This window comes from Hippocampus zosterae, chromosome 9 (assembly GCF_025434085.1).
Source record: "Hippocampus zosterae strain Florida chromosome 9, ASM2543408v3, whole genome shotgun sequence".
NCBI lineage: Eukaryota > Metazoa > Chordata > Actinopteri > Syngnathiformes > Syngnathidae > Hippocampus > Hippocampus zosterae.
The window spans coordinates 24754498-24770105 of NC_067459.1; the positions used below are offsets into that span (position 1 = coordinate 24754498).

The 15608-nt window shown below is 52.2% G+C and overlaps 3 protein-coding genes across 7 annotated transcripts in view; 1 reads left to right on the forward strand and 2 right to left on the reverse strand.

The window, feature by feature from the left end:
- Positions 1-15608, forward strand: part of LOC127607535 (cytochrome c oxidase subunit 6C-1) — a 116822-nt gene that overhangs the window by 52060 nt on the left and 49154 nt on the right. The window lies entirely within an intron of this gene.
- The window catches only part of LOC127607517 (cytochrome b-c1 complex subunit 1, mitochondrial-like), a 117017-nt gene that overhangs the window by 9725 nt on the left and 91684 nt on the right, over positions 1-15608 (reverse strand). The window lies entirely within an intron of this gene.
- Positions 8375-15608, reverse strand: part of LOC127607505 (membrane-associated guanylate kinase, WW and PDZ domain-containing protein 1-like) — a 35015-nt gene continuing 27781 nt past the window's right edge. For 4 of the 5 annotated variants that reach the window (XM_052075879.1, XM_052075880.1, XM_052075878.1 and 1 more), the window contains 6 exons: positions 15320-15523; positions 15011-15104; positions 13837-13915; positions 13480-13623; positions 13238-13376; positions 8375-10169 (listed from right to left, as the gene is read on the reverse strand). In XM_052075879.1, the coding sequence (XP_051931839.1) occupies positions 8932-10169; positions 13238-13376; positions 13480-13623; positions 13837-13915; positions 15011-15104; positions 15320-15523 (1898 nt within the window). In that variant the 3' untranslated portion in view covers positions 8375-8931. Of the gene's footprint in view, positions 10170-11713; positions 11794-13237; positions 13377-13479; positions 13624-13836; positions 13916-15010; positions 15105-15319; positions 15524-15608 lie in introns of all 5 variants that reach the window. The other variant, XM_052075881.1, reaches the window with a different exon arrangement.

A 15608-nucleotide genomic window follows, 5' to 3' on the forward strand; every position in this document is an offset into this window, starting at 1 on the left:
AGCTCCCGGTGAGCAAGGGGGGGTCCGCAACAGCCGCGGGTCACGAGTTTCAGAGTCCAAATTATTGCCCGTCGAAGCAAAGTCGCCGTTTGTTCGTTGACAAATTTCTACATTGGCGGAATCCCCCAAAATGACAAACGGCGTCATTTTTAATAACATTGACGTCTTGCATTTTCTCTTTGGAAAAATCAACGGAGCGATCGCTAACGTTGCTCAACGATCGATTGCCTTCACCTCTCGATTTCACAAGCGATCACTCATCACCCAAATTGTCTCGAGTCCCGTTTCGTTTTTTGTTGTTTTTTTTTTTTTGTCATTGTCTGGCGGCGACACGGCCGCCATACGGTTTCAAATCAACCGTGCCTAACTCGCATGGAAATTCATCACAACCATGTGTGGTACCACAATTGTTAATCACTCACTTTCAGCACCGCCCCAGGAAAAAAAATAAAATAAAATAAAAAAGCAAACATCTGCGCAAGGACGTTTTAATATGACAGGAATGCAAACGTTGACACCAAACATGGGAAGCAGCAAGCTCCGAAGAAGACGAGGCGCGAAGGGGTGCTCCGCGTCAGACCGGTGAGGAACCACGCTCGGGTGGAGCTCGACGCAGCCGCGCTCGTCTCCAACAACCGCTTTGAGTTATTGGCAGCTCACGGACAGTGAATTGAAGGCCTGGCAAAGGCGCTCGAATAATACGAAGCAGAGAGGCTCATTTCACGGAGGGGGGAAAAAGCAGCCCCCTTTAGAGCTGTAAACCTCAACAGCTGGCTCTTCGGAACGGCCCGAGTTTCGCTCGGTGGGGGGAAAGGAAGGCCCGGGAAAGCAAATCTGAACACGCCGCAAACATCAAACCGACTGGATGAATAAGCCCGATCGCCCCAAATTAATTTGTATACAGAAAATAATTTCAGTGCATGTGATACAAATGATTCTAACGATATATTTGAGAGAAAAAGCCTCATTCAAATCTTCATATCTGAACATTTCATTTCATTTCAATATGTCAACTCAAGTGCAATCGCAGTCGTAAATGAATGGCTTCTGGTTTTTGAAATGTAAATGACATCATCAACTTCTCAGCTGCCGGTTAACCTGTCCGATCTTCGACCCACTCTTCTCCAGATTTCTCCATTTTTTTCTGTTATCTCTTCTATTATTTTCTAATCTTTTCTTTCTTACCACTGTTTTTGTTTTTCTTCTTTGTGCTACCGCTATTTTTATTTTTATTCTTCGTAACAGGGGCTCACTTTGGCCTGGGGAGTCACGTTCAGCATTCGCTTCAATGATATCTGGCGCCATCTAGCGTCGTGAATGGGTATAACGGCCTAGACCCCGAATATAAGACGACCCCTCTTATTTCAATGCAAAAAAACAGGCTCTCAAATTCTGACTCGTCCAAGTTGGACTCTGGAGGAAAATGTCCATTTTGCCGAAGGGCAGAAGAAATAGCGGCAAGCTTTTATTTTGCAACTGACATTTCAACTCGTCCTCTGTCTCATAGCGGGTTTCGTCACACGGTTAGACTCCGAATCACCCACTTGTCCCCCCCTTAAGCTCTCTTGAAAAGCTTCTCTTCATGCGGTCTGCTGAAATTCCTTCTCGGCTCTCTCGTCCTCAGCCACAGCTCCGGCTTCTTTTCTACCCGCCCCACGCCAGGAAAGATGTTTCGAAGATGTCGTCTAGGTGGAAGCGATATCTGATATCTGCGTTTGTTCAAAGCACCGAGCTTTGCATCAGTTTTGCCCCCGCCTACCTTTGGCCCTCGCTTTCAGAGGAAAGCGTCGAGTGACGAGGCGCAGACGAAGGGACTCGCCGCAACTTGGGCCTCCTGGCGGAGGAGACCAAAGCTTCGGCCGTCAGCGGTTGAGACGCCGCTGGCGCTAATTCTCGCAAATCTGACAGGTCGGAAAGGTCACGGTGGATCGTGCAAGACCGTCACAGGTTTTCGAACATTTTTGTAAATCTGTTCAGTTGATCAATATCTTCTCGTAGTGGGCTCAATACATCCTTTGAACTCTGGGGAGCGACGATCCATCCCCTTCCCCCCCCCGAGACAGGCCCCGAGATGGCCCCGCTTAGCGCCGGTTTGTTGTTGTTGTTCTCTGCGATCGTCACAGGGAAATGGAGAGCAGTCGTCGGAGAAAAGAAATGCCGTTTGCTTGCGTGCATCTTGGCAGAGCACATCTGGTGTCCCCCCCCCCCCTGCCCCCCCCCGGATCCCCCCCCCTCCCTAGCTTCAACATCCTGAATATGACCTGAGCTGGAAGCGATTTGTTCACCGGCAGCGCTGTCGCTGCTGCCAAAAGGAACGGGGGGTGGGAGGAACCCGAGCGAGGGAGCCGATGTTTCTCGTTTCTTGTGGAAGGGGAAGCCGAGTGCACCGAGTTCATCTGGCTTGGGACGCTTTTGACCTTTTGGGGTTCTCTCTCGCTGGAATTTGATTGGCATCAAAAACTCGTCTGTAGTCTTTGAGACGGTACGCTTGGATTTTTTTTTTTTGCCGCTCGTTACTGAGCACGTTCATCCATCCCGACGCCCGTCAAAGTTTGACGCCGCGACAACCCGCCCCCAGCGGAGGACTTTGGGCGAGAGGCCGCTGCCCGATCGGACGTAATCATTTTGCGGAAAGACGCCGCCGAGACATGAGAAAGCACGCGGCTCGGCCGTCGTTCGGCTCCATTTCTTTGCGGCCAAAGGAGATTTATGTCGCTACGTGCGGCGCAACATAAGCTCATTGAGAAGTCTCACGCATGAGTTCCATCCGGCATCTTCCGCCATTTCCTGCTCACGGACGGAATACAAGAAATGTACTCTTGTCGAGAATGAGCGCCTGATCCGGAGAATTGCCGAGAAGTGGAAAAGCATTTGACAATGTTTAGGGGAGAGACGGAGCGATTTAGCTCTCCAAAGGAAATCCATTCAAAGCTTCTCCGCTTACTGAGTTACGCCTCTTGCCTTGAGTAGCGCTCAGGAAAATAATTAGCACCGAGGAGAGAACATACAGTCTGTCCCCGCAAAGAAGAATAGCTTGGCTTCTTGCAAGATTCCCAAGTGGTTTGGTGTCTTCTTTTTAAATTTTTTTTTTTTTTTTAGGTGGGCGTTTAGTCAGTCTCCGCAGTCTCCTATTTCCTTGAGCTAGCATTGCTCAATAGCCCAAACTTGGCTCAATGTCAGAAAAGGTTGACTGAAGTTTTGGATGAATCCACATCAGACAGACACGCCATTGCTCATCCGAAAGCAGCTCTTGACTCTAGCGGGCAATTAGTTTGCTCTCTGACCAGATAAAAAGCCGAAGCTTTTAAAAGCCTTGAAGCGGCGAGTAGGAAGTGATATAATTAGCGTCATCTGCGTTCTGTCACAACGACACAAAATGTCTTGCACCCATTGGAGCCATGTGGTGTGTCGTGTGGTGTGTCGTGTGTGTGTTCGTGTGTGTGTGTGTGTGTGCGCAGCGTTCAAATAGTGACGCAACTGACCTCAAATCATCCCAGGTGACTTTTTTTTGTGTGTGTGCGCGCTCGACTTTGCCATGTGTGTGGAATGCAGGTATTTTTGGGCATTGGAGACTGTTCCTGCACAGCACGGCTGACTTGGCAAAAAAAAAAAAATCGCATGAAAGCTGTCTGTCTCTTCCAAGCGCCATTTGCTGCGTTTTTATGTATTTTAATATTGTGACAGAAGTCGGCGTTGGCGGGCGGCCCGGTAGTCCAGTGGTTAGCACGTGGGCTTCACAGTGCAGAGGTACCGGGTTCGATTCCAGCTCCGGCCTCCCTGTGTGGAGTTTGCATGTTCTCCCCGGCCCTGCGTGGGTTTTCTCCGGGTGCTCCGGTTTCCTCCCACATTCCAAAAACATGTGTGGCAGGCTGATTGAACACTCTAAATTGTCCCTAGGTGTGAGTATGAGCGTGAATGGTTGTTCGTCTCTGTGTGCCCTGCGATTGGCTGGCAACCGATTCAGGGTGTCCCCCGCCTACTGCCCGGAGACAGCTGGGATAGGCTCCGGCACCCCCCGCGACCCTAGTGAGGATCAAGCGGTTAGGAAGATGAATGAATGAATGAATTAAATTAATTTGGTGTTCAAAAAGTCTGTTTTCAAACTTGAGTCTTGAAAAAGAACGGGTTGTCTTATAATCAGGGCCGTCTTATATTTGGGCCAATACGGTATAATGCGGTTCAAAACGATCTACACTGTGAAAAAACAAACCAACGACAGAGAGCAGGACGATTTTCCTCGGACCTCACTGGTCAATGAGAATCATTTTGTTTTGATGTTTTTTTTTTCGAAAGAATGGACTCCTCAACCGTGCGGTCTTGCTGATCGCTCACATTCAACCTCACCTGTTTTCCCAGGCTGTCCATCGTTTTTGTTTTTTTTTCCCCCCTTCGAGACGCTGTTATGCTTAAGACGTATTTCAACCGACCAGACATCATTCAGCTTGATATGTCGTTCAACAAAACGTGACAATCCCACCGAGTGCATTTCGCGCACGCCTTTTTGTCTCGATGCATAGCAGCTCAGTTTTTGTTTTTTTTTTTTCTTCCCGTCACTACTCGTTTGCCGAAACATCTGAGGGCTTCTGGCAAGTATCAAAAGTGTGTCGGGGATTTGCGTGTCAGAGGCGTTTGCATTGGATGGAATCACATCAAGGTCAAAGGTGAGCTGAAAAAGGCCCATCAAGCAAACCACACACACACACACAAAAAAGCACACACATCCCATTACAGTTAAGTCTGGGGGTAGGGGCTCTGTTCGTACTCAAGGGGGACTTGGTCCCAGCCGTGTCCGCGTGGGTGCGGGTGGGGGGGGGGGGCTGAGTCAGCGCGGGGCGGCTTATTTGACAACTCTCAGTCTGTGGGGGCGCCCGTTCGCTCAAGGCTTAAAGTGCTCAGATAGCACCTCGTGATAACCTCTGACTACTTCTGTCCAACGTTTGGGTCGAAAGGTCAGATGGGGAGGTCGGGAGGAGGGTGGGGGGGGGGGGGCGTCCTGCATTTTATCTGACCAAGTCCGAAGGAGGTGGGCTGCCAAGGGCCGGAGGCGCACGCGTTTTGCACGGACATGACTCGAGTTGAAAGAAGGCCACTTTTATTTCTTGTACTGGTGCTTGTTGGCAAGAACTTTTGGACTCGTTTGGGCTCTCATCGAACAAGAGCGACTTCCGTCAGGGACCGAAATAGGACCACCCGGCGTATTCTACGAAGCGACCCACTCTGAAATCACGTGTAAAATTCAGAGCAAACTATTTTCTGCGAGGCATCCTCTGGGCTCCCATAGCCCCCCCCCCCCCCCCCCGGGAGCAGGCCGCAGGGGTCGCGGAGCACGCTCGCTGCCATTTTCCCACACGACCGCCGCGCTGAGCTTCGCGTTCGTGCCGTGCGACCCGAACCGTTGTCCCAAAGACCCGCAAACCGGGTCGGCCCGGCCCTCTTCCCGATGATCCCAAAGGCACCGGGCCCGGGTATTCCCAGCCTCTGTGCTGCGCCGTGAGAGATCAGGTGGGGGGGCCGGGACATTTATCGGACACGTACAACACGGCCAGTTTTCTCAACTGACTGGGTGTCCCGGCAGACGTGCGCCGCATTGTCCTGCGCAGGATGAGGCTCACCTTTCCTCTCGTGAAGCAACTTCCTCCAACGCACCCTCGCACTCCTACGCCTCATTCGGTACTTGCTCCAAAGTTTGCTCGTGTTCTCACACGCGTGCTTACTCACTGTTCCTTACTCGGGAGGATGCGGTGAAGAATTCGTGGAAGGAGTGTGTGTGCGCGCACACCCACACACCTCCCACTACTCATTACAGGTGGGCGTCAGCACTGTATTGCTCAAGAAAAGGTAGCAATCAGCCCTTTTGGCACAAAGTAAGGCAGGAAGTGCCACTGGTTGTTCTTCCTGTTCTGGTCCACGTCGTTTCCAATGTTCCCAACGGAGTAAACTCACTCCTTATTTACGGCCAATCCCTCCCTCCTCGTCGTTCTATTACAGCCCTTTCGTACAATAAGCACTTCTTCCTGTGCACATGTCAGCAGTGGCGTTTGGCCAGGAAGAAAAAAAAAAAATCGCATAATCGCGATAGGTTATTCCAAAAACCACTCCAGATCCTCATCAAGGTGAGTCGCAGCCCATTTGGCCATTTTTTTCCCCAAGTCCGCTCGACTGGACGCCCCACCGCAAGTCATGACAGCCGTCACATCGAGTGCTGTTTTGCTACACGCTCCAAAGATTTGCGTTTGATGCGATAAAGAGACAAATATGAAGCCAGAGAGCTCTCATTACGAACTGAGCTCGATGGCAGGATTTCCCCGAGGTCGGCATCTCCATCTTGACCGCTTTGGCCTTTTTGGACAGCTCAGAGCGTGATGTCACTCACCCCTCGTGACCAATGTTCCCTCTATTTTTTGGGGGGGTGTCTGAGCAAAACACACAAACACCCCGAGCGGTCCCGTGGACCACTGTGAGCAACATGCGCCATGCAAATTGTGGTCACGCAGTATCATCTATATATATATTGCGCGTCGTCCCGCACGCGGTCTGTCCTTCCGTCTGTCCCTTTTCAAAGCGTACCTACTTCACCGCGCCGCCACTGCGCCGCTCAGGCAGTGACTCACTACGATCGCGCGGGCATCTTAGCGAAAAAATGTTGTCTACCCACAAGCATTGCAATGAAATTGTTAGTTATTTAGTAGAGCTAAACATCTCTTTATTTTCGCGATAAGCAATGAAGATGAACAAAAAGTTGAACCAAGCAACAACAATTTTGTGGGCCGAACCACCACCTTACCAGCCTTCCGCAGGAACCAGCTAGTATACAATAAAACACATCCCGATTTAAAGCGCAGTTAACATAAATTGAATAATAAACACAACACATACCATAAAAACACGGAGAGTCGCGCAATTTTAACCACTTTTATACGCTTTGTTGTTTGAAGCAGTTCAAGATGAAAGTTCATGTTTCAATTAAAACGATACAATTATGGCAACGGTTTCGATCAAATGACTTCTTTATGAAGTGTGTTTGTCCGCTTTCAGTGAAAAACTCAAAAGTCATGTCACCAAAAGTGTAGCATACTAACTAACGTAGCTGTTTTTACAATGGTTTATATCAATTATGGCAAAGCATGAAGTGCCAGGAACTGCAATGTGACAGTGCCCTTACTGAGGCACCATCTGAGGTTAGCATAAAACTGAGTTATGTTGTCAGCTGGACTATTCCACCCAACACAGTTTAATGATTGAAACTATTTTTCTCTCTGTATTTAACGTACAAGACGAGCGTTTTGTGCACCGTTATGTCTATGCTCTCATCTACTAGAAGGGTGTGCCAAGGTCTCATTCTGTACTATTGTTTTGATTGTTGAATTCACAATTTCAAAAGCATCGTTTTTTTACCTCTCCAATTGTCTGGTATACTCACATACTCGTCGCCATGCGGTCGTGTATTTGTTGTACAGACAGCATCGATGCCTTCATTTTGATGGCTCGTACAACATTATCGATGAGGATTTTGACTTGTTCCAGGTTGGATTTGTTTACGATGGGCAGCTCGTTTCTCTTCTCTCGGTCGTTGGCGCTCTTTGCCAATCACGAACCGATCCCAATGCGCAATGACTAGTTCTGGCCGCTGAGTGGCGCCGTGGGACATGACTTGGGTGCCCATCAAACCGGAAGAGCGCCGCGCCGGCACGCGGACCGGTCCCAAACGTTGGTCATTGGTGGGGGGCCGACAAATTCGGGAAGGCGCAGACGTGACCGACTCCCGAATTCTCTCGTGGCTGAAAGTGCTTCGAGGCAAACCTAAGTGTCGTCTTGGGTTTGTCGGTTTGTGTTTAAGTCGGGTGATGCAATCGTAAATTTAGGGGTTCGCAGATTTTTCGTGGATTGCTCTACTTACGCGGCTTTTATTTTTTCAACGTCTGCTCCGCAACTCCCGAACGAACGAGATCACACTTTCTTCCGGTAACTCAAACACTTCCTGGTTTCCTTCAACCAATCAACTCAAACACTTCCTGGTTTCCTTCAACCAATCAGACAATATCAACATAAACTTGTTGAAGCGATTATTAAACGGAATATAACCTACGTAACCGTAACACAAAATAATATAATGCTCAAATATAAAATGAAAATAATTAATAATTTAACATAAGCTTGCACAGTGTAGTTTGAGATTCCTCAATCTCAATCAAGAAATATATCTTGCCAATTGTATTCGGGTGAGCACATCCCGGTAATCGACTTCATCCACGTCACCTCTCCGCCACGCTACGGCAACATCGGCGAACAAAACCTTGACATCTATGGAGAGAATCGCGCTTGAATGATTCGTGGGTGGGAAAGGGGGCGGGGGGTTTAGGACATTTACACCATGCGCTGAATATATTATTTTATTTGAACATCCATCACCATTGTTATAGTTGAACGTTGAGTTTCCCCTTCATTCATTTTGAATGATCAGCTCTGAATGTACACATACTGCAAACTGTCCAAAAATGTACAAACAAATGCAGGCTTGTGCTATAGTCTGGCGAAATCTCTATAAAACAGTGGCACTCGGGGGCTGGGGTTGAAGAAAGAGAGAGAGAGAGACCAGTCAAGACATGCACACCATGAGGATCCTTGCGGGACATTTCCTTTGGCTCGGCGCAAAATGTCTGCCGAGTATCCAACAAAACAAAGGAGTGGTTGGTCGTGGAACGGTTAGGCACATCATTGTTTGGATGGTTTTTAGATTTGACGGAAAAGTCTGCATTGTTCCAAGGGTGGAATGTCAACCCGAATCAAGGGGGAAATAATAAACCCTCAAGAGAAAACAAAGCCAACGAAGCACCGTCTTGTCTTGGTAGTAAGCGTGCGTCCACGGCGGCTTTGAACGGCTTCCGACCAACGGCGGCGTCTTTGCTGCGATGGGAGGGGGCTGCCGTCCAATCAGATGCTCAGGTCTCTGGGGTTGTCCTTGTAGGTCCTCTTGGGCTCCGGAAGCAGCGGCCTGGCGGAGCGACTGACGTCGCTCCGGAGCGTGCTGTAGTACTCCCTCACCCTGGCCGCCACAAAGTTGTCGTCGTCCTCTTCGTCCTCCGAGTCTCGCCTTCTGGGGGGGCTTCCGATCGGGGAGATGTCTCGTCCAAGGCTGCGGGTTCTGTACGGCTCCGGAGACGATCTCCCGCCGGGGTAGTTCCCGTCCGCCCTCCCGGGCGATCGCCCCCTCAGGAGCGAGGTGTACCTGCGGTAAGCCGAGTCGGAGTCGGAGTCGGGCGTGCGCACCCTGGGGAGGGAGACGTTCCTGTAGGTGTCTCTGGGGTTGCGGGAAATTTCCCTCAGCAGGCTGTCGTCGCCGCCGCCGCCGCCGAAGGCTCGCTCCATGGCCGAGGCCCTCGTCAGGAGGCTATCGCTCACCACGGCGCGCTCTACCCCGGCGCGCTCTACCCCGGCCTCCCCGTTGAGGCGGAGCGGGGCGGGGGCCTCGCGCAAGACGCTGTCCTCGAAAGCCAGGCTCGGTTCGGCGGACCTCGGCGGTACCCTCGAGACCGCCTCGGCCCCGGCGGGCTTCTCGTTGCCCCGCTGCCCGGCGGCCCGCGGCGAGCCGTATCTGCGGTCGGGGGAGCGGCCGTGGCCTCTGGCGGGGGAGCGCCGGCGAGGGGGCGACCTGTAGCGGGGAGGCGAGCGGCGCGGCGAGCGGCCGGGCGAGCGGCGCGGCGAGCGCTGGCGAGAGCGGTAAGGAGAGCGGTGGCGGGAGCGGTGGTCGCGCCGCCTTTCGGGGGAGCGACTGCCGCGGCGTCCCCCGCCACGGCCGTCCAGAGCGTTCTCCGCGCTGCGCGAGCGCTTGTAGCCCTTGTCGGGAGAGCGGTGGCGGCGCCCGCCCGAATGGTGGCGCTGGCCGTATTTTGCCTTTTCGTCCTTCTTCTTCCTTAACAGGTTGGTCTTCCTGGGAGACGTTGTCCTTTTGTGTTTTCCCGTGCCGGTTTTCTTGTGAGGAGAGCGATGGCGGTGACGTGAACGCTGCTTGCCGGTGCCCGAAGTTTGGTGGGCGGTCTCCTTCCTGGCCCCGGATGAGATTTGGGCTTCCGGCTTGTAGCTTTGCTCCGAGGGCTCGTCGAAGGGCGCCGGAATCACTTCCGCAGCGTTTTGTAGCCCTGAGGCTGCGCCGCTGTCGCGGCGGCTGCCGTCTGCAACACAGTGCCGCATTCAGACCGGACATGCCTTCAAATGACGTGCGGAGGACCGCGAGAAAGCGAGATGGCGTGGCGGCAGATGGAACGAAAGAAAAAAGGCACCGGCGGCGGCGGCGGTGGTGGCGGCGGCGACGGCGGCACGTCATTCGAAAGGTGAAGCCAACGTGAACAGGAACAAACCTGGAACCTACTCGGGTTCACCTCTGGAGGCGCCGCGAGGACGCCACTCAAAGCAAGCTCGGATTTCACGCGCAGGTCGAGGCGGGCGGCCCGACTGTCGGACCGTTAGCCCGTTACCTCCGCCGAGCCTCCAAAACATGTTCTCACGAGAATAAGTACGGTGTCCTCAAAGACGCAAAGACTTTGGCTCAAGAGCAAGGACCCAAAAGGACCCAAGGACCCAAAGGACGCTTGACGCTCGCTCAAAATGGTGGAGCAAACGTGGAATTTCCAAACAATATCGCGGCACAACTCTTGGCGGCCTTTAGCTTCGAGGAGGCCCGAGATTGATCCAAAATTTTGACGGAAAATTGCACAAACGCTTCAAGAGACGCAAGCGGAGAGCGCGGAGGAGAGGACACGTTTTTTTTTTTTTTGCCATCTTGTCAAACAATGACAGAAGATTTGGTGCGCTTTGATTGGCAAAGGGGGGGGGGGTGCGCAAAGTAATAATCATGGCCGAACGCACCATTTGACGGAAAGAAAATGAGTCCGAATGTGGGATTTTTAACCCGCTCCGAACTAAAGCTTGTCAAAAGTTTTTTTTTTTTGGGGGGGGGGGGTTCTGTATTAGTAGGACAAAAAAAATTAATTATTACGAGCTAAATAAAGAACAAGGTGGCCCGGTAGTCCAGTGGTTAGCACGTGGGCTTCACAGTGCAGAGGTACCGGGTTCGATTCCAGCTCCGGCCTCCCTGTGTGGAGTTTGCATGTTCTCCCCGGCCCTGCGTGGGTTTTCTCCGGGTGCTCCGGTTTCCTCCCACATTCAAAAAACATGCGTGGCAGGCTGGTTGAACACTCTAAATTGTCCCTAGGTGTGAGTGTGAGTGCGAATGGTTGTTCGTTTCTGTGTGCCCTGCGATTGGCTGGCAATCGATTCAGGGTGTCCCCCCGCCTCCTGCCCGAAGACGGCTGGGATGGGCTCCGGCACCCCCGCGACCCTGGTGAGGATTAAGCGGTTCGGAAAATGGATGGATGGATAAATAAAGAACAATTTTGGCAATAATTACAGAGGCCGACGTACATCGATCAAATGCAAAATTTCGGATGACTATTTTTTTTTTTTCCCAGCAACCCCCCCCCCCCAAGACATATCGGCACTGCCGCCGCGTGGCCTTCCCCGAAATCCTCCCGCGCAATTCTCGTGAGAACAGGTTCCGTTGCTACCGAACGGATGATTGACGCTTCAGGAAAAAAAAAACGTTTCATTTGGATTTGGCGATCGTTGACGGAGGCGAAAGGCGCCGGAGAGACTTTGCGGCACGAACACACAAATGGGAAGGGGGGGGGGGTCAGTGCAGCGGAGGACAGTTACAAACCGTGGTTGGACTTTGGAGGACCGAGGCCTCCCCCATCTTGTCATTTCTCAAACATGCAGTGAGATGGGAGGCCGGCGGCCCTGAAGGAAGCCCGGCGCAAAGCCACACACACCGAGGGAGGCAAATAGAAACAGAGAGGAGACAAAAGAGAAGCGCTTTTAAGATCACTCGCAGGAAACGTGGCCAAAAGGACGACTTGCGTCCGCCATGGAAACAGAAGCTTTATTTGACCACCCGGTCGTTCCGATGAAAGAGCCGCCAAGGGGGGGGGCGGGAAGTCGCCCTTCAGTGGAAACCAGCATTTGCAGAGGAAAAGACCCGAAAGCGAGTACACGCGTAACGCAACACCCCCCCCCCCCCCCCACGACATACACGCACGCACAAACCAAGATTTGGACAGGCAAGCAGCAAAGACGCCATTCCTCGACAAAAAAAAAAAAGAAAAACAAAGCGATACTCGCACGCAGCCACGACAACAGCATGTCAAGCAGTTTTACACGCGGAGTAAACGAACGTAAGCAAGATGACAACATCAAAACGAAAGGTCATCAGGCGCGGATCCAAAGGTTGCGAAAGCCAACAAAAAGGAAACGGCGTACATGGAACAGGACTGTCAATCAACACTGCTCAAATCATAGTGATGATCGATGCAAAAAAAAAAAAAAAACTCCATAAATATTATGGAAAATAGACAAAAGGAGGAAGATCCAATCGACAAGTTGCGGCGGCGAGTCGAGTTTTCTCCAGGAATTTGTGCTTTGGCTTTCCGGCTCCGGACGCGGAAGCAAAATCTCGGCAGAATTGGGCCTCCGTTTGTTTATCTGTGGACAAAACTCGACACGGCGGTGGCAATTGACTTTGGTCGTGCGAATGGGCGCGAAGGATGCGACGTCAAGCGCGTCTCTCCCGGGCGGGGCCTTTGCACTTTGCACTTCCTTTGTTGGGTAGCTTACATTCACCTTCGATAAATATCAGCAAGATTTTGGGACAAAAGCTGCGTTTCGGTGCAACTGCCATTTCCATTTTCTTCTGAGAAGCCCCCCCCCCCCTCGTCAAGTTTTCTTGTAGTTGTTGGGCTCGTTTTTGTTTGTTTTTTTTCCTCCTTTTCGAGCTCACTTGTGGTTTTGATGATGAGGAAGCGTCCCAAAAACAAAAAAAAATCAAAATCAAAAGTCTTTCTCACGCTAAGGTCAGTCAGTCTGCCGGGTCGTCGGGCGGCAGCGGCAGAGAAATTCGGCTCCAAGGTGAAACGTGGCAGGAGGACCACGCGGAAAGCGGGTGACAGCGGCATGGACGACGGCAGCCCCCGAAAATCCCAAAGCGTAAGCGTGACCTCCACCAGAAAGACACCCAGACAACGCCGAAGGAGGTCCTTGAAGGTTGCCGCGGGGGGGGGGGGGGGGGGGGGGAGGCGGATGGAGTTCCCCTTCAAGAAGCCGCCGTCGTCCGGCAGGCCGTGTCCCCCCCGGCCGGCTCAGGGTGTGAAGATGGGTGAAAATGGAATGTTTTCGTAGATTGACCCACCATATTCGGGCACCGAGCCGTCACCCCTCTTGAGCACCAGATGGACGCGCGGGCCCCCGCTTTTAATCAGCTCGATGGCTCGGGAGTGCTTCATGCCCTTGGTGCTCTCGCCGTTGATTTCCAGGATTTCGTCGCCAACCTGGGAAGGGCCAAAGAGGATCGAATGAGAATGAGAGGCGGTTGGGGCAGGGGGGGGCGGGGCACTTCGGGCCCTTCCCCCTTTCCTTCTCCAAAGTCCGTACCCTCATTTTCCCGTTGCGGACGGCCGCTCCGTCTTCCGCTAGTCTGAGTACGTAAAGGTCCATGTTGTACTCCCTGCCGCCCCGCAGACTGAAGCCGAAGCCTTTGCTGTCTCTCTCCAGGTCTGCCGAGTAAAACTCGGAATCCTAAGAAAGGAAGGGGGAAACAAAGACAATAGTTGCGTCAAGCTCTCGTTTGCTGGATCAGATACGGAGGCGTGCGCCCCCCCCCCTTCCGGGTGGGCTCCGATTTGCTTGCAAAAAGCATGCGGCATCGCCGTCATACAAAAAACACAGAAATCCTGGGCTTCGACAACAACAAATATAGAACAAGAACGAAGCGGACTTTTCATTTCTTACCTGGGCGGAGACTTGCGGCGCAAGCTGCGGGGGAGGGGCTTGAAAGTCAAACGACTCCTGTTTTGGTTTGGTGTTGTTTCTGAAACGGAAACATGATTTGAAGCTTTCAGTGTACGCTTTGTTTGGACGCCATACGCTAAGCGCTCACGTCATCGGGTACACGCCGGCGTCGTTTTGGTCAATGGTGTTTGTTTTGGGGTTTTTTTTCATGACGCTAACATGAGGTAAACCAGGGATGTCCAAAGTCCGGCCCGGGGGCCAAATCCGTCCCGCGGTCGAATTTCATCCGGCCCTCGGCCCCTGTCATAAAATCAGTGCCGTCTGGCCCGCAGGTTGGGCGCAATGGAACACGTGTTGCATTGACTGAGGTCTCGTAGACTGGGGAGTGATGTTTCATAGAGTACTGCTTCCCTCTAGTGGCTAAATGAGTAATAGCATTCACTAAATGAGTAATAGCATTTAGACACTAGAGGGCATCACTGACGAGTTAACAAGACATCACTCCGTGTTTATATTGACCGATATGTCATATTTCAAATTCCTGTTTCAAATGAAGCAAAAGAAATTCTTAAGATTGTTGAAATTCAAATAAAAATGGAAATGTGAAACAGACTGGCTTACTAAAATTTGCTGAACAATATTGTTGTTCAATGTAAAGAATGTCAACCAAGGTCGGCCCCCCGACATTTTAACACATAAAATCTGGCCCCCTTGGCAAAAAGTTTGGACACCCCTGAGGTGAACTTTCGATGACCAGACAGGACAAAAATGTGAGCGGGCACCCCCCCATGTTCATGTTTTGCGTTACGTCATGTTATTGGGATGAATTTCAGAGTCGGCTCAAAGGTCTTCGTGCGACTCCTAGCGTAAAAGCGCCGCGAGCTAGCCCCAGATGAAAGTTAGCCTCGCGGGCGCTAACGTCGCGACACGGGCGTATTTGGCCCTTTGTCGGTGTTGAACGTGCGGGAATTCGAGGCGGCGAATGCAAAAACCACGGCGACCCATCTTTGAGCGTCTGTCCCAGAGACGTGCGGCGGATGAAGCGTTTAGACCCGTCAACATGGACTACAAACTTTCTCCGTCGCGTCAGCGGCACGCTAATGTACTTCGATAGCGGTGGTGTTTGGTTTTTGCGTGAAAATTCTGAAGTCGGAGAGCCAAAGTCCACACTCACCTGGCCTCCGGCGCCGCCTGTTGCTGGGCCGCGTGAGTGGTGGTGATCGTGGCGATCTTCTCCGCATTGGTCAGCAACGATGCATTTGATGACTCTGAAGTTGACGGAGGAAGAGGCCGCAGTGGCTCGTTTAAATATCCGCCAAACGGGCATTTTATCACGTATCTCGCACTCCATCAATCCGCAAACACGCAAACGCGTAGCCCTCGGAGGCGTATCGGGCCCCTTATCGTTGCGCGGCTTCCACGGTCGAATGCTGTCAGTGAACGGCAAAAACGGGGGGCAGGACGAAAAACCGTTTGCGCTCACCGTCTCCGGGGATGATGCGCAGCGTCACGGTATTCCCGGCCTCCTTGATGAGGTTGACGATGTCCGAGTGGGACTTGTTGGTGATGGAGCACGAGTTGACCGCCAGGATGCGATCTCCCACCTTCAGCTTGCCGCAGCGGTCGGCGGGGCTTCCCTCGATGATCCGCCCTATTTTGTGAGGCATGGCCACACAGGCATTGCCGGCTATGGTCACCCGAGGACGAGATGGCGCGCAAATATCGAGAGCGCGGGTATGAGTCGCCATGGCGGACAAACAAGATGGGCGGGA